An 18,331-nucleotide genomic window follows, 5' to 3' on the forward strand; every position below is an offset into this window, starting at 1 on the left:
GCAAGCCAATCTGACTGCAATGATCAAAGGACTTCTCTCTAGAGCCAGGACACAACTTTCCCCATTAAATAGACACAGCTTGCGTAAGTCACATCACTGCAGCCTCTCTGCGCACAGCATGATCCTGAAAAGAACCGATGGTAGCAGTAACCGGCAACCATGTAGTCCGTTTCAGTCTAAAAAAATATGGCGGCGGAGCCCTTGCCATTACAGGTGCCCAAACAAGCAGAAGGCAAACGTACAAAATGAATCAGTGCACAAGCCTAATAGTCAGTTGCAATGTAGAAAATAACAAAAGAAAGGAATTTCACTATCTCCAAATGGGTAGGGGTAGATACAGATTTATTAGATCTGTTACTAGTTTCTAGTAGATTGATACAAGTGTCTGATTTCCAGTAGTTTAACAAAAGCAGATACAACATAACTGCTCTAAATTATATCAGGAAATATTTGCATGATTCAACTGTTTCAAAATAAATTCCCTAATTCAATTCTTTAATTGTAAGTTGGCTTTTATTGCGTTTGGTGGATTTTGTTACTTTAGTAAAAACAAAATAGCTTTTGCAAAAACCTCTCCAGTGTTGCTACATTATTTTTAGACAATCTACATTGTACACATGATAACTATGTTTTCTCACTGAAATATTAAGGATTTTGGTTCTGTTGTGTAATCAGGGTGTTAATTTCAGTAACTGCAATTTCTGAAATAAAAAATAAAAGGGATTTTGCTTTTCGCTCTTCCACAGCAGAGGATTCAGCACAGCTGTAACTACTAAATATCTGTTTTTAGAACCATATGTATTGGGAACGGCATGGAAGCATTGTGGGAGGCAGTGAGGAGACTAATAGGTATTATATTTCCTGGGAGCTCTCCGATTACATACTTTCATTTTCAAGATCTGGCTAAGAGAAACAGGATGTATAATACTTCTCTGGAGAAAGTGGTCTCAAGAGAATATGGTTAGAGGAAAGAAAAACTAAGTACTTCATCTACATCATGATAGAAGCAATCATCTTTCAGTGTGTATATCTGCTCAATTTTCATTTCAGTGATACTACACTAAAAAAACTAAAGGTGCTGTGAAACATGACTAAGTACTTCATCTACATCATGATAGAAGCAATCATCTTTCAGTATGTATCTCTGCTCAATTTTCATTTCAGTGATACTGCACTAAAAAAACTAAAGGTGCTGTGAAACATTTTAAAATAAGTTTTTAAAATTTTAATCTGACAAATCAAAATAGATAATATTAATTGTTTTAGTTAAACAAGTTTTTCTTTGAAATACTTCTAAAAATGGACATTAAGTCATGAATTTGATGTTTCCTGTCTAAATTTATCACAGACTGCAATGAAAAATGAGCAAACTATGGCAAGTTATTATTAGTTAGGTCCAGTTAGGCTCAAAAAAGAAGACACGCCAATATTTTTCAACATGTCTTAACTCTCTATGATGTGAACAGCTCAGCTGTCAGCAGAATTCTTAACAGGAGCCATTATTAGTGTTTAAGTGTATGTGCATATAGTGAATTCAAACTATCTATCATCTTATGGCAAGAAATTTTATCAGTTTTATACTTATTTATTCATTCAATGCTTTTGACATGAAATAAATAAAATAAAGGCAAAGAATACTCAGAGGTGGTTTTGCCAGTTTTTTTCCTATTTCTTTATACACAGAACAACTGAACTGGCTCTACAACTTAGTAGAGATTCTTAGTAGAATTTCTATTTGTTTTAAGATTTTGTTGGTGTCCCATCATATTTAGTATCATACATGAACTCCAAATGCTTATTTTGGGATAGATAATGCAAAAGCTATAAAGAATAGATTTTTGAAAGTGGAAGAATAGTGGAATGTTTCCAAAAACTGTAGGTTATGTTTAAGAACAAACAGGGTAGGAAATGGCTTTCAGGAATGGAAGGAAAGTTCTTGATAAATACATACTTGTACTTATCTGCAGTACGTGGGTGTGGCTGGGTTTTGCAACGATAAAGAGTTGGATCTCTCATGCATCCATTATTGCTATTCATGTCGATTTTTGCTCGTAGACAGCAGGTCTGCCCATACTCTGTTCCCTTCTTCATTTCCTCCCACATTTGCAAGTTCTTCTCAACAGCTATGAAAAGGCAAATGTACTGATCACATTTTAGCATTCTCAGCAGCTCCTGTGCTACAATACATTATTTATTTATTTACTTCATTTATATACTACTTTTTTCACCCCTGAGGGGACTCAAAGCTGTTTCCAACATAACAGTGGCAAAATTCAATGCTGTACATACATGTGAAAACCAAAACATAATTTCTAAACAATAACAATATACAATAAATTAAGAACCTTAACCACATTACACATTACTTACAAGATGTATCTTCTAAATAGTATTTAATCTATAGCTAATAATATTTCAAGCACTTATTTTGGCAATGGTTCTAACTAAATGATTTGTCATTTGTTTGAGCTGCTACTTTAACAATCTTTTTCTGTGGTTCTTTGCCAAGTAAATGATGGATAAGCATTTTATGTTGAAAAGTTAAAGGAAAACAGTAGCAATGCCACATTTAAAATACCAACATTAGGTGAAAGGTTGGAAAATTTCATCTAATATTTTCTACATGTTATTTTGAAAATCTTTATATATCTGTATTGCATATTAATACATATAGCTGACATATTTACTCAAATGACTGGTCTACCTAACTAACTACTGTCTATTCTGTCTGGCAATTTTCCAGAGATGGCAGGCAGTGGTCCTTCCCAGCCACAACAACCTGAACATTCATTAAGTATACATTATTATAAATGAACCTAGAACTGTTGATGAGTAAAACTCAAGACATTCTCAAACGTATACTAGGATTCTATACAATGGACTCCTGGGTATCTCTTCAAGTAATAAATTCCCATTGTTTCCTATTGTAGGGAGATGAATACTTTCCCATTTTACATAAACACTTAATGATGCATCTTGAACACATTCACAGTGGCCAGAGTCTTCTATGTGTTCTACAAACACACTGAAGAGAAGTAATCATTTGAGTTTCAGACAAATGACATCATTTAAGCAAAAAACAGAAACTAGGCAAAGCATCTTACAGTTACTTCTGTGCTTGGACTCTACTCTCTGCTCACGTTCCATTTTCATTTGTTCAGCTGGTGTGTCATCTACATAAGCCTTCCCTTCTTGAATTAGCTTCTCAGCATATTTCATTATTTTTTCAAAATGATCTGATGTATATGTAAATTGGTCTGGTTTAATGTGCAGCATTGCAACATCTTCCAAAATGACCTGCAAGAACAAAACTTTAAACAATGAGACTTACATATACTGGTATTGGGCATGGTCTATTTTATATTTTGGCTACAAGCCATAATCCATAGTATTGCAATCTTTTGCTAATATTTCAGAGTCATAAATGTGTTAAATCGTTGCTGTCATTGTCTAATGATCTCACTATGCCATTTCAAAGCAATGCAACCCAGAGAGTAAATTCTAGAGACCATGTTGTTTATTCTTTCAGTCGCTTCCAACTCTTCATGACCTCATGGACCAGCCCGCGCCAGAGCTCCCTGTTGGCCATCGCACCCCCAGCTTCTTCAAGGTCAGGCTAGTCACTTTAAGGATACCATGCATCCATCTTGCCCTTGGTCGACCCCTCTTCCTTTTTCCATCCATTTTCCCAGCATCATTATCTTCTCCAAGCTTTCCTGTCTTCTCATTATGTGGTCAAAGTACTTCGTCTTTGCCTTTAATATCCTTCCCTCCAGTGAGCAGCCGGGCATTATTTCCTGGAGTATGGACTGGTTTGATCTTCTTGCGGTCCAAGACACTCTCAGGATTGAAACCATACATTTTGTGAATGTTGAGTGAAACTCAAAGACAACATATTCAAAAGAATGTATCAGGGGTTTTTCAGTAAAAAAAAACATTAAGCAAAGAAGACAATTCAGCAAATACAGCTAGCCACCATTAACCCACATTAAGTGAAGGAAGAAAGTAATCACAGAGTTCTTCAGCTATCTCTATAGCCATTTAAATAGATCAATAAGAAATTTCCTTTTAAAACAAAATGTTTTTGAGACAGGAATTACACAGAATCAAGATTTATGTTGAATCTATAGTTTACTTCATAAGTGCCACAATTTGATGGAAACGACCCTTTCGACCTGGATGGGAAGGTACACAACACAGAAATATTACAAAGGCTGAAATGAGGGACTGCCTGGAAACACTATGCTTGCTGACTACAGTTCCACAGAAAAAAGGTAGGACAAATATAATTATTCTAAATAGACACTTGCCTTTGAAAGGTTACCATTGAAGTACAAGCTGCATTTTAAAGAAAGCAATTTCTTGCCCCAGCAGTCATGAATGCCGGAAACGACTTTGAAAACTGAGCTATAAATTCTCTAGAAACTGCATTGTTATGAAAAATAGATTTTCAACTTTTATGGACGTCAGAACTAGGGATGTTCAACTTTTATTTCAATACTACTGTTGTAGCATGTAAACAAGATATTTCTTCATTCTGTTTTATAAGGAAGTTCATGTGACAACGTCATACAAAATGACTACACTTTTTGTATTAAATATCAAAGATGTTTCTGCACCCTCATCCCTTACAAAACTTCACAGAAATTAAGCAATTGGTCCATAAGGGGATATCTGGCTTATTTCGATTCTGCAATCCTATCCAAAGCAAAAGGTACCTTTTCAAAGTCCTCCTTTTCTTTTTCTGGATTTGTATCATCAAACCTCATTATCAGTTTACCCTTGAAGTTGACCTGATAGTGCTGATTCAGCAGAGCAGCTTTTGCATGGCCAATGTGCAAGTATCTAGAAACAAAGCCACAGTAGAGAAAAATCGCATCATGCTTTGGATACAGAGAAAGACAAAATAAGTCTAAAGCCAAAAAGAAAGTGAAATAAAATGAAGCAATATGTGAGCATTCCTTTTCTGTAACAGTCACTCATAAAATTGATGTATGACATTTCTTTAAAGGAAAACAAAGGTTTGCAAGTATTCAGGGATTATCCTGTAAATGCAGTTTGCTTTCTCTTCAACAAGGCTGTATATTGAGATCATTTTGAAATTAGGCTCTGATAGGAATTTTTCAAACCAATTCTTTTTGGCATACCTAATGAGCTTGGTTAATTCTTTTTTCCATTCATTCAGCATTAAACTAACTTGCATTATGTGATTTAGAGATTATGTGATTTGGAATGATCTGACTGGATTAACTGTGGTTTCAGGAGATCTGAAAATTGTCTGCAATGTCCAGATTGCCCTCCCAAGATTTTATTCCTAAAGACAAAAATGGGACCAAACAGCAGTATCCTCAGTACTCCAAGATGCAGATCACTTAAGTCATCCACTGCCTGCTGCATTTTTACTTCCAGGTTTCCCCAATACCTGCTGTGGGGTAATGGTGATTTTTCTGGTCAGTTTCCTAACGAAAAGGTTTTTACAACAAGTAGAAAACTAGAAGATATCGGAAAGTAATTCCCTACACCTCACGTGATAAATGATCATTATAATGCCCATATAATGCCCAATCCAAATACCATTTTTATGTTTCTTATCTCAAGAATGCCTGTCCAGAGAAAATGATATCCTCAAAATAGAAACTGAAATGTTTAAAGAGCTTTTCCTTCGTTCCCACCGAACATTTAGTATACCTCCCAACATAATACAGGTGTTCCTTGAATGAAAAGCTATGTTTCTGGGCTGAATCTAGAGAAATCCAGATGTCTTGATGGGACTGTGTAGATGTTTCAGGAGGTTGGGAGTCATACACATTAGTGCGGAGGTGTCATTATTAAGCTTTACCTGCAATATCAAAATTCTATCAAAGGATTGCCACCACAGAAGCAACCCATTTTATGGTGTCTTACTGCCACATGAGCAAAAGGTCTTAAGAATTTTCAAGTTAATCAATTCTATTTTATTTAAGTAAATTGCAAGAGAAAAGTTGAACATGTCACCGTACCCGCTTGCCTCAGGAGGAAATCTCACTATGACTTTCCCCATCTCTGCACCAGGAAGTTCAACAAATTTGCCAACATCTTGTTTCTTTTCTGCTGCCTTAAAATTAAAGCCATAACAAAATTATCATTACAAAAACTCAACAGGGAAACACAAAAACTGTATTCTGAAAAGTCACTCAAGGCTTAGCAGCAAAAATGTCAACAGAAATGGTCTCTAAAGTGAACATTACGTACCAACTTTATAACACTGCAAGGTGAGAAGTTTGGTATAATGGCTGAGGGAAATCCCCAATGTTTATATATTTTTATTTAATTGACAGTCCCCTTTTCTCCCAGTACATCCAAAACACCTAGCAACACAAATTAAACAATATAATGCTAAAATCAAGAACTGGAACAAAAAGATCTGCAAATAAACTATCATATTAAAATCACCACTAAGTTTAAAAATGTAAACAATGTAAAATGTAACAATGGGAATAAATTACAACTTCCTGAGTCATCATATGGTTGAGAAAGGCGGGCTATAAATGTCATAAATAAATAAATATCCTCTCTTAAAAGACTTTTCTACAACAAGCTAGAGAAACTGAGAGAAAGCTTTCTGTGACAATCTTAAAATTCTGACAAGACCATATAGGGTTGTTCAGCCTTTCAAGTAAACCCTTGTGTTTGAACTGTTCAGTTTACAAGTGAACATTCTTGAACTTTGTGTTTAATTTGAGTATTACATCTTTTATTGAATGCAAATATGAAAATTCAATATTTCCATTAGAAAAAAAATCCAAAAGCCACAGTGGAATAGCACCTTCTTGCCAACTAAAAAGTTACAAAATTATTATCCAGGTTTTGACTTTCTCCCATCCCTAAATATTTTTAGTTCAGGAACTATGCATTCAATACCGCTGATTCAGATATTACATGCCTACATTCAACTTAGTTATGCCGCAGCCCTTTGTCACTTTTTTGTTCAGCACTTTTCAGATAAAATCCTGAGATTTACTTAGATGACAGAATGTTGACAGAATCCAATCCATAGATACCTAACCAGCAAAAAGCTTACCACTTTAGTCTTTGGAACAGCACCTCCCACAATCCACTTGGAACCTACTGACTGAAAAACGCTTTGTGCCCCAAGAAAGTTGTACCAGCGTTTTACGTGAACTGGGGCATTGCCATGAAGTAACTGCTCCTGCCATGTACTGCTGCCTGTTGGAAAACAGATGAGATTTATGAAAAACTAGGAAACATGCTGTTTAGCAACACATATCACTGATGTAAGTCTCCCCAAACAGTATGATTATTTGCAACTTAATTATGAAAAAGATACTAAGAAAACCAATGCTAGATGCCATGAACAAAATTTGCTATTCACAAATACTTGACTTAAAATAAAATATCAACAATGAACTCTATTTAATTTCAAAGGATTTCCATAGGGGCGAGAACACATTCTAACACAGTGGTTCTCAACCTGTGGATCCCCAGATGTTTTGGCCTTCAACTCCCAGAAATCCTAACAGCTGGTAAACTGGCTGGGATTTCTGTGAGGCCAAAACACATGGGGACCCACAGGTTGAGAACCACTGTACTGAATCTATGAAAGAGCAATCACAATATAATTATATCACAGAGTGTCAGTGTGATGGACTGATTTAAGTGTTAGGCTAGGATTCGAAGTGACAATGACTGAAATCATCTATCTTGGGCAAGTCACATCCTCTAGTTCAGAAGAAAGCAATGGCAAATCCCCTAGGAACAAATCTCATGAAGAAAAACTCATGATAGGTTTTCTTTAAGGAGACCATAAACCATAACCTGAAGACACACAACTAATTTTTTCACCTATGTACTTCACTTCTGATGTGAGAGACTTGGCCAGATGCAGAGACGTTGCCAAGGGGACGCCCATATGTGTTAACATCCTGTGAGAGACTTCTCTCATGTCCCGCATGGGAAACTGGAGCTGACAGATGGCAGCTCACCCTGTCTTGTGGACTTGAACCGTTGACCTTCAGGTCAGCAGTTCAGCTGGCACAAGGTTTAACCCATTGCACCACTGCGGCTCTTGTCTGAAGCGACTTGCAGTTTCTCAAGCTGCTTCTGACACGATTAAAAAGAAAACATTATTTACTGTATGTTTTACCTTTAAGAGTTGCCCAGACACTGAAATCTGCAAGGCTCAAGCAGTCCCCAACTAGGTAGGTTCGCAGAGAAAGAGCATTGTTGAGGTCTTGAACAGCTAAAGCAAAATCATCAGGAGCAGACAGTCTTGTTGTACTAAACTCCAACCAATGGTCAATCTTTGGAAATGAGGAGAAAATTATTTTTGTTGATTATTATTGGCAACAAATATTCATATACATAAATTACTAGAAGTAACGGCATTTTTTCTAGTAATACTATAATATACTACATTAAATTAAACTAAATAAAAAATAAGCACTGTTAAGTTAATGAAATGCTGTAACATTTAAATAGGTCATCAAATAAAACACAATCCCAGGCAATATGAAATATATGACACTGCTTCTTACCTCAGTGTGCTCAAGCAAATTAGATCCATATAATCCAGCAGATGTTGCAATTCTGGCCAGATAGCGAGCGATGGAATTCACATCAGTGAGTGTAACTTGACTATTGAAAAAATGAAATATGTATGAGTCAATTTGAGCTTGAAGTACAATTGCATTAAGATTGAATGCTAAAGTGGCCTAGCAAGCTATTTCCATATGAATAAATGGGCATTTTAACAAGAGGATAAATAAAATAAAACCACACACTCCTTTTTACAATGCTGTAATTGCTTTTACCAGAAAAAATGCATCATCTCCAACACTGACAAAATGGAATTCTCTTCACTCAACTAAAAATATATCTCCAAATATCACTCAAGGAATCTACAATTTCTCTGAACTTAAACCATAAACCATGTTACAGTCAGCAAGTAACAAAGACAAAAAATGCTGATCTGTTAGACGAACGTGATCCATATTCTATCCACAAATGCCTTTATAGACAGGGCTCCAACAATTTCAACTATACTTTGAACCCAAAAATGGTCAGCACTATTCATTTAGCAAGCTATAACTGAATTTGTTACAGACACCAACTACACTTTGCATTTCCTGATAAGAGTATAATTCAGAACTGGAAATTGATTTAACTGTTTCTACACTCAGTTCTTCAGTAAAAGCAAAATGATTTATCAGAAGCCTTGGTACAGAATTGTCTTACACAAGTGCTTTAAAATTAAATTTTAAGAGATTTGGCTGGTATCAGAAAATTGCTTCGAGGATTTGTTACAGAACTGGAAAGAAATAAAGATCAGTGCAATAAAGATCAGGGCAAATGGATTACACAAATGAAATACTGCAATGCTGACAAGATATTGCAAATCTCACAATATAAGCTCAATAACATCAACCACTCCTACTTGCAGCCTACTGTATGTTCAGCTTCTTCAATAGTTTAGTAAGGCTGCTCAATTTGCTCTATTTAGTGATAGAAAAAAAGATGATCATCAACTGAACAAAAAAATCAAGAAAGAAGTTATGTTGCTTTAAAGTCAGTACAGCTGTTATGCTTGAAGGAAAGTGATGAAACTTGCTACAAGGTCTGAAAAAAAGATAGGGGCTTTACAAGAAAAGTACCAGTTTGTTTTTTAAAAATGGCATATGAAAATATCGGAAATCTTAGAATTGGGAAGACACAAGGAGCAAACAAGAAACCAAGAGGTACCATGATTAGATGGTTACCACCATACATTAAATCAGCCTCGCTTTTTCTTCCACCCTAGCATCAACATCATATAAACTAGTGTCTAAAACAACTGATGGGAAAAAGATGGAAGGCACTCACTCAGATATCCGTAGGAGGGTCTCTTTCCCTTCTTCAACTGAAATGTTAACATGATCCTTCACGTGCTCTGCTGTCAGTAAAGCTCCTAAAAGTACAAAAAATGCTGATTAAACACAAACTCTGACAGCATTTTTCCAGTCAGCTGCATATCATTGCACTTAAGAAGAATATCCATTTAATGCTATATACATTCTTAGCATGTCTTTCTTTGAAGCAGTTAGGGTTGAAGGGAAGTGCTCAAATCTAGAATATAGCAGTGACCTCCACAGAGATTGGCTACTCATTCCCTTTGTTGCATTACAGTAAAATTTATAGTGCTGCACTATAATACAACATTAAAGCCATTATTCTGCCAAGTTTTCACTACCTTTGATCCCTGCTGTTTTCAGCTGGAGAGAGTTATGCCAAAATCAAAAACATTCAAAGGCTGATTTAGTTTAGTTCAATCTTGTTACAATGTTTTAGCCCACTGGAGTTCTCAAATACCACTATTAGAGTTATAGATGAATCTTTCTAAACCAAGCATATGTTTATTGACATAATTAAGTATTTGAAAATCAAATCTGACCCATTAGCTTATAGTGGCAAATCCTATGTGACAAAAAAACCCCTAGCCTATAGAGGAAAATTGAATACTTTAGTTTAAAACTATGGTGTTTCTTAAAAATGTGATCAGAGAAAAACCTCACAGACAAAGCTTGTAAACATAATATATTACTGGTCACTAGAAACAATGAGCTGCCATATTATATGTATATGTATTCTATGGTGTTGTGTTTAATCAGAGTGTTTTAACTGTATTGTACCCTGTGTCAAGCAGAGATGCATGGTAAAATCATCATCATCACCACCCTCCTCCTCATCATCATCATATGTATATTTCAATGGCAGTTAAAATGAAACTTTAGTTGGGGTTCAATAATTTAGGACCTAGGTAAACAGGACAACTCACAGAATTAACGGTCTGTTCCCAATCTGAACTAATTAAATAGATGTGTATTCTCTGATACTGTTTGATCTAATAAATGCTGAGTTAATTAATTTCAAAATGTGTTCTATCTTCATAGCAAGCTTTGTATTTGTCCATCCACAGTGTTTGAGTTCTAAACAATAAGCACCAACCCAAAGAGCAACCAAAGCTGGTATAGTAAACATATGTCTTCTGTAATTAATTATTTATTTTTTAAAAAAGTTGTTCTTTCAGCCTAATAACTTTGTGAAAACAATATTGCAATTTTAATTGCCTAGATAAATCCTCAAAAGTACTGTCTGTAGTCTGACACATACCTACTCAAAACCCCACTTAACTTGAATAGATTCATAAAAATAGCATGAAAGGATAAGACTTCAATGTTCTATCAGAAGCAAAATCTGACAGTCAATTACATCCCAATTTGGAAACACAGTACACATAAACATTTCCCAAAAATTTCATCTGTACTTATTTTCAAAAACAAACAGACAAAGGATACCATAATTTAAAACATCTGCAAATGTATTCCACTGGTACTACATAATTTGGGAAACCTCAGATGCATTCTTATATATACTTAAAGAAATGAAAGCCATTAAACTCAATAAGGTTTACTTTCAAGAACAAATGCACACAATTGTGTTGAACTTCTTAACCTGAAAATGGAAAACATTCAATCTTCATAGTGCAGTGCTATAAATGTTTCTTCAGAAGAAACTCTATTTAATGTAAAAGGCTCGATCTCAAGTAATCATGAAGAGAACTAGTGGCTAAAGGTGCATCTACACTGTACACTGAATATAGTTTGACACCACTTTAACTGACATGACTCATTGCTACAGAATCCTAGGAGTTGTAGTAACTCCCAGGATGTCATACCATAGAGTCAAAGCAGATAAAGTAGTGTCGCATTTATTCTACAGTATAGATGCACCCTAACTAACTAACCAAGACCTTGATCTAATTCACATTTCCTTGGAAATTTACTTAATTAAAACCTGTATATTTCTGAACATGTGAAATATTAGGCTAAATAAAGGTAAAAGTTTCCCCTGGCATTAAGTCTAGTCATGTCCGATTCTGCGGGATGGTGATCATCTCCATTTCTAAACTGAAGAGCCGGCATTGTCCATAGACACCACCTAGGTTATGTGGCCAGCATGACTGCATGAAGCACCACGGCCTTCCTGCAGAAGCTATACCTAATGATCTACTCACATTTGCATGTTTTCGAACTGCTAGGTTGGCAGAAGCTGGGCCTAACAGCGGGAGCACACCCCACTTCCTGGATTTGAACAGCTAAACTTTTGGTCAGTAAATTCAGCAGCTCAGCGGATTAACCCACTGCACCACCAGGGGGCCCGTCAATATTGGGCTACAGAATAACAAAATCTTAAATGCAACTGCAATGTACTTGAAAAGCTTCCTCTTAGATATCTTAAAGCTTTAATCCTCTCTTGCTTGGGAGTTAAGCTCCATTGACCTTAATACTAAATAGCTATATAAATATTTTAAAATAATTGAGTAGGCCTATGAGGAAAAGTCATCATGAGGCATATCCCGCACTCTGGTTTGTTTGTTTTTTCAGTCCAACAGAGAGCAAGAGAGATGGCATGACTGGAGAAGATGATTTTGGTTGTGATCCTATGAGCACTTGTTTGGCACAGAAGTTACATTTATTTTGGTCAGCATGATATTCAGGATGCATGCCAATAAATTATAAATATTTCTGCCTGCACACATTGAATCTGAACTTAACTCATACTTACATTCCACTGATCTTTTTTTTTAATCATTCAAATTATGATTTCCAATAATATTTATAAAACATTTGTTAGTGTACTACGAAGTTGAACATTTTAGATGACGGAGAAATGTTTTTGCAGACAAATCCACATTGCTTAATACAAACTATGCTACATTCATTTTGGAGACAGGATGACAAGCTATAATTATGAAACAGGAATTTTATGACTAAGCATAAATCCTCCTGTGTGACACTTCAATGTTTCTAAAGATAATATCCTTGAAAGAACTTCCTAAAGAGAAACTGTCTGTGCCATGCAAAAGAAATATGTAAATGTATGAAGTTTTTACAACGTCCCAGAATTTACCCTTTCCCTCACCCATGGATTTCTTTCATGAATCACCAGTTAGAATTGCTCTACTTAGTGACATCTACATATTGTACTGTATGGTTGTGTAGAGGTGACTTACCATGATATGCCAGTAAGTACTACTGAATGAAGTAAGGTGCACTCCCTAAGAAGAGTTGCTTATCACAGCAACCTTAATCAAAGGTGAGTAGGCAAGCAGAAACAACTCAAAACTAAATAACAACAACAACAACAACAACACAAAGTATGGATTGTCAATATTGCAATCCCAGGTGACAGCAGGATTGAAGAGAAGCAACTGGAAAAGCTGGCACGATATGAGGATTTAAAGATCGAAAGCAAGGCTTTGGCACAAGCCAGTCAAGGTGGTCCCAGTGGTGATTGGTACACTGGGTGTAGTGCCTAAAGACCTTGGCATACACTTAAACACAATCGGAGCTGACAAAATTACCATCTGCCAGCTGCAGAAGCCACCTTACTGGGATCTGCAAGCATTATTCGCCGATACATCACACAGTCCTAGACACTTGGGAAGTGTCTGACGTATGATCCAATAAAACAGCTGCAAAGTGTCTACTGTGGACTCATCTTGCTGTGTTTCAAATACTACTACTACTACTACTACTAATTATTATTATTATTATTATTATTATTATTATTATTATTATTATTATATCCCGCCCTATCTCCCCAAAAGGACTTGGGGCAGCTTACAGGGCAACAAAATGCAAAACAAAATACATAAAATACACAAAAAATTAACCAAAATCAGTTGCAGCACTAAGTACAATAAAAACATGAAGATGTAAAATAATAATAGTAAAACACAAAGCAGATTGTAATTAAAAGCAAACTGTACAAACCGAGTTTAATATCCCAGCCACAAGACGGGTTAAAATAATAGCATGAAAATGTCAGGGTAGATAAAGTAATCAAAGTCTTGAACAACTTATGAGGGGAAACTTTGTAACAACACAATATTTAACAACAAAGCAAGCCTGTCTTCCTAAGATTTAGAGGTAATCTTTGGAGCCAGCATGATGTAGTGGTTTACCAATTAGACCATGATTCTGGAGACCAGAGTTGAAATCTCCACTCCGTCATGAAGCCTACCGGATGACCTTGGGCATGTCACACACTCTCAGCCTCAAAGGGAAGCAGTGGCAAACCTCCCTGGACAAATCTTTCATGAAAACCCTGTGATAGGGCCACCCTAGGCCTGCCAAAAATCAGAAATGATTTTCAGGTAAACAATAACTAATTTATACACAAAGGAAGCAAAGATGAGGCATGGGAGAAGGAGCGCCAATGACAAAACTGAGAAATGAGAAGATGTATGTGTTCGTGTGTATACACACACACGACTATGAAAGAGGAGACCGCATAAACATACCAAGGCATCCATATGTTCATGATAAAAAGTATAGACAGTGCTATCACATATACAGACAAATGAGCAGGTAACAAGCGGTAAAAAAAGAAAGAAGGTGGAACGCTAAAGGAGAACAGATGGAGTATCCGCTTTGAGTCTCAATCGAGAGAGGAAAGAAGGGTAATAACAATAATAGTTGTAGTAGTAATATCCTCTCTCCAAAAGGCTTGCAACCAGAACTATTTGGGATTTGTTTTGGATTTTGGAAGACCTACATTTACATAGACATACATAATGAGATATTTGGAGCCTAAATACAAAAATCATTTATATTTAATATAAACCTTATGCAGGCATCCTGAAGATCATTTTGTATACTATTTTAAATAATTTTGTGCATGGAACCAAATCCTCTGAAAGTGACAAGTGTCTCAGCTACCAATGTGGTCAGATATGGATTCTGTCCATATAATTTTAGAATTCTAAATAAGTGATGCTCAGCCACTGATGTGAATAATTTAAAGAGTATTTTGAAATCCCAGACAAGGAATGCTCAACCTATATTAAATGTTGAAGACACTACAAAAATGGGGGGGGACATATGCATAAAAAGCTCTATGTGTAAGAGTGGGGAAAATAAGAAGACTAGTGAGGAAACCAGGGATAACTTTACAGCCTTGTGCTGAATCTTAAAATTAGAGTTAAAGAGAAGCTTGGGAGGGGACGTAATGGTTATGTTTAAATATTTGACAGGATGACACATGGAAGAGGCGACAAGCAGAGGTTTTGTAAGCAGACACTGGATGGCCATCTGTGGGTGGTGCTTTGATTGTGCCCTGCATGGCAGAATAGGGAGATGGATCCTATGGTCTCTTCCATCTCTTCTTGGATTCTTTCTAAACCAAACATGATGTTTAAAACACACACACAAATCCTCCTGTCACCCTCAATAACCCCGCCTGCGCTTGAAGGGTGTGATTAGTATAATTAACCTAGACAGGCTGAAGCCGGGCAGTGACAGATGCTTGAGGCCTACACGGGTCTGCCCCATTCTCACTGGCCAACTTCGCCACGTGTCAAATTGCAAGGCCCTCCCCCTCTTTTTCTCGGCCTCCTAAATCCGCATTTGTCCCTTACTTCTTTCCTTCCCCCCCCCCCTTCCTTCCTCTTTTCCTTTCCTTTCCCTTCCTTCTTTCCCTTTCTCCCTTCCTTCCTCTTCTTCTTTCCCTTCCTTCTCTTTCCTTTTCCCCTTCTTCTTTTCCTTTCCTTTCCATCCTTCTTTCCTTTTTTCCCTTCCTTCCTTCTTTCCTCTTTTTCTTTCGCATCCTTCCTTCTTTCCTTTTATCCTTTCTTCCTTATTCTTTTCCTTTCCCTTCCTTCCTTCTCTTTCCTTTTTCCCTTCCTACCTTCCTCTTTTCCTTTTGCTTCCTACCTTCTTTCCTTTTATCCTTCCTTCTTTTCCTTTCCCTTCCTTCTTTCCTTTTTCCCTTCTTTCCTTTTATCCTTCCTTCTTTTCCTTTCCCTTCCTTCCTTCTTTCCCTTCTTTCCTTCCCTTCCTTCTTCTTTTTCTTTCCCTTCCTTCTTTCCTTTTTCCCTTCCTTCCTCTTCTCCTTTCCCTTTCTTCCTTCTTTCCTTTTATCCTTTCTTCCTTCTTCTTTCCTTTCCCTTCCATTCTTCTTTCCTTTTCCCCCTTCCTTCCTCTTCTCCTTGCCCTTCCTTCCTTCTCTTTCCTTTTTCCCTTCCTACCTTCCTCTTTTCCTTTCGCTTCCTTCCTTCCTTCTTTTTATCCTTCCTTCTTCTTTTCCTTCCCTTCCTTCTATTTCCTTCCTTACTTTTTCCTCTTCCTCTTTTCCTTTTCCTTTCTTCTATTTCCTTCCTTACTTTTCCCCCTTCCTCTTTCCCTTCCTTCCTTTCCATGCCTTCGCCGGCGAGATACCCCTCCTTTCCTTCCTCTCCCCACCATCAACACAGGCCAGTATATCCCTGGTGGCCGAGCATGCCTGTCTCCCAAGGAATGCACACACCAAATCCTAGGCCGAAGCCCGTTTTCGATGCCTGTCCTGGGGAATGAATGGAGAGAGAGAAGGGGGCCGGGCCGAGCGCCTGATGCAACATGGCAGCAACATGAGGGATGCCTGTCCTCCCCGTGCCTCTGAGGGAAGGAGGGCCTCGGAAAGGAAGGAAGGAGGGAATGAGGGCAGGCAGCCCGGCCAGGCGACATGACGGGTTCCTTACCGAGAGGGAGGTTGCCGGGGTTCACCGTCAGGCTCAACGCCATGGCAGGAAAGGAAGGAAGGGTTGCAGGCCCGGTGGCGGCGGCAGCAGCAGCAGCAGCAGCAACGACTTTGGCTCTGCTACGAGGAGGAGGCGAGGCTTTCCCTTTCGCCGCCTCTTCCTCCTCCTCCTTCGGCCTGGTTGCCACGTTCAGCACCGCCTCCTCTGCTTTCCGCAGCCAAAAGGCCCGCCCTCAAAACACCAAGGCCCGCCTCTCTCACACACACTCACACACTCACAGAACCTTGAATTGCCACAGGCCAAAGACAGAGATCTATCAAAGGAATAGAGACAGAAACACAACTCGTTATCAAACCATCATACACAGCAGGCCTGGCCAAACTTGGGCCCTCCCTCCAGCTGTTTTGGACTTCAACTCCCACCATTCCTAACTGCCTCAGGCCCTTTCCTTTCCTCCCCCAGCCGCTTAAGCTGAGTTGTATATAAAGTAAAGGTAAAGGTTTCTCCTTGACATTAAATCTAGTCTTGTCTGATTCTGGGTGTTAGTGCTCATCTCCATTTTAAAACCAGAGCCGGCGTTATCCATAGACACCTCCAAGGCCATGTGGCCAGCATGACTGCATATTGACAAGCTGGAAAGTGTCCAGAGGAGGGCGACTAAAATGATCAAGGGTCTGGAGAACAAGGAGCCTCTACCACACTCTGGGGCAGAAATTTCCACTGCTGAACAGCTCTCACAGTCAGGAAGTTCTTCCTAATGTTCAGGTGGCATCTCCTTTCTTGTTGTTTGAAGCCATTTGTTCTGTATCCTAGTCTCAAGGGCAGCATAAAACAAGCTCCCTGTGACTTCCCCTCACATATTTATACATGACCATCATGTCACCTCTCAGCCTTCTCTTCTGCAGGCTAAACATAGTATCATAGAATCATAGAATCAAAGAGTTGGAAGAGACCTCATGGGCCATCCAGTCCAACCCCCTGCCAAGAAGCAGGAATATTGCATTCAAATCACCCCTGTCAGATGGCCATCTAGCATCTGTTTAAAAGCTTCCAAAGAAGGAGCCTTCACCACACTCCGGGGCAGAGAGTTCCACTGCTGAACGGCTCTCACAGTCAGGAAGTTCTTCATGTTCAGATGGAATCTCCTCTCTTGTAGTTTGAAGTCATTGTTCCGCATCCTAGTCTCCTGAACACCAGAAAACAAGCTTGCTCCCTCCTCCCCATGACTTCCTCTCACATATTTATACATGACCATCATGTCACCTCTCATCCTTCTCTTCTGCAGGCTAAACATGGCCAGCTCTTTAAGCCACTCCTCATAGGGCTTGTTCTCCAGACCCTTGATCATTTTAGTCACCCTCCTCTGGACACATTCCAGCATGTCAACATCTCCTTTCAATTGTGGTGCCCAGAATTGGACACAATATTCCAGATGTGGACTGACCAAGGCAGAATAGAAGGGTAGAAGGACTTCCCTGGATCTAGACACTATACTCCTATTAATGTTGTAGGCCAAAATCCCATTAGCTTTTTTTTGCCACTGCATGACATTGTTGGCTCATGTTTAATTTGTTGTCCACAAGGACTCCAAGATCTTTTGCACATGTACTGCTGTCAAGCCAGGCGTCCCCCATTCTGTATCTTTGCATTTCGTTTTTTTCTGCCTAAATGGAGCATCTTGCATTTGTCCCTGTTGAACTTTATTTTGTTAGTTTAGGCCCATCTCTCCAATCTGTCAAGATCGTTTTGAATTCTGCTCCTGTCTTCTGGGGTATT

General features: G+C 38.1%; 1 protein-coding gene across 7 annotated transcripts in view; it reads right to left on the bottom strand.

Moving 5' to 3' along the window:
* EPRS1 (glutamyl-prolyl-tRNA synthetase 1) overlaps window positions 1-16,782 on the bottom strand; it is a 50,787-nt gene extending 34,005 nt beyond the window's left edge. For 5 of the 7 annotated variants that reach the window (XM_060754249.2, XM_060754246.2, XM_060754248.2 and 2 more), the window contains exons 1-9: window positions 16,556-16,782; window positions 9,859-9,943; window positions 8,535-8,634; window positions 8,144-8,300; window positions 7,061-7,206; window positions 6,000-6,094; window positions 4,719-4,845; window positions 3,105-3,297; window positions 1,952-2,123 (exon numbers count right to left, since the gene is read on the bottom strand). In XM_060754249.2, coding sequence (XP_060610232.2) covers window positions 1,952-2,123; window positions 3,105-3,297; window positions 4,719-4,845; window positions 6,000-6,094; window positions 7,061-7,206; window positions 8,144-8,300; window positions 8,535-8,634; window positions 9,859-9,943; window positions 16,556-16,598 — 1,118 coding nt within the window. In that variant the 5' untranslated portion in view covers window positions 16,599-16,782. The remainder of the gene's footprint in view (window positions 1-1,951; window positions 2,124-3,104; window positions 3,298-4,718; window positions 4,846-5,999; window positions 6,095-7,060; window positions 7,207-8,143; window positions 8,301-8,534; window positions 8,635-9,858; window positions 9,944-16,555) is intronic. The other 2 variants (XM_060754243.2, XM_060754244.2) reach the window with 2 other exon arrangements.
* Window positions 16,783-18,331: the final 1,549 nt, after the last annotated feature.

Source organism: Anolis sagrei, chromosome 1 (genome assembly GCF_037176765.1).
Source record: "Anolis sagrei isolate rAnoSag1 chromosome 1, rAnoSag1.mat, whole genome shotgun sequence".
Classification (NCBI taxonomy): domain Eukaryota; kingdom Metazoa; phylum Chordata; class Lepidosauria; order Squamata; family Dactyloidae; genus Anolis; species Anolis sagrei.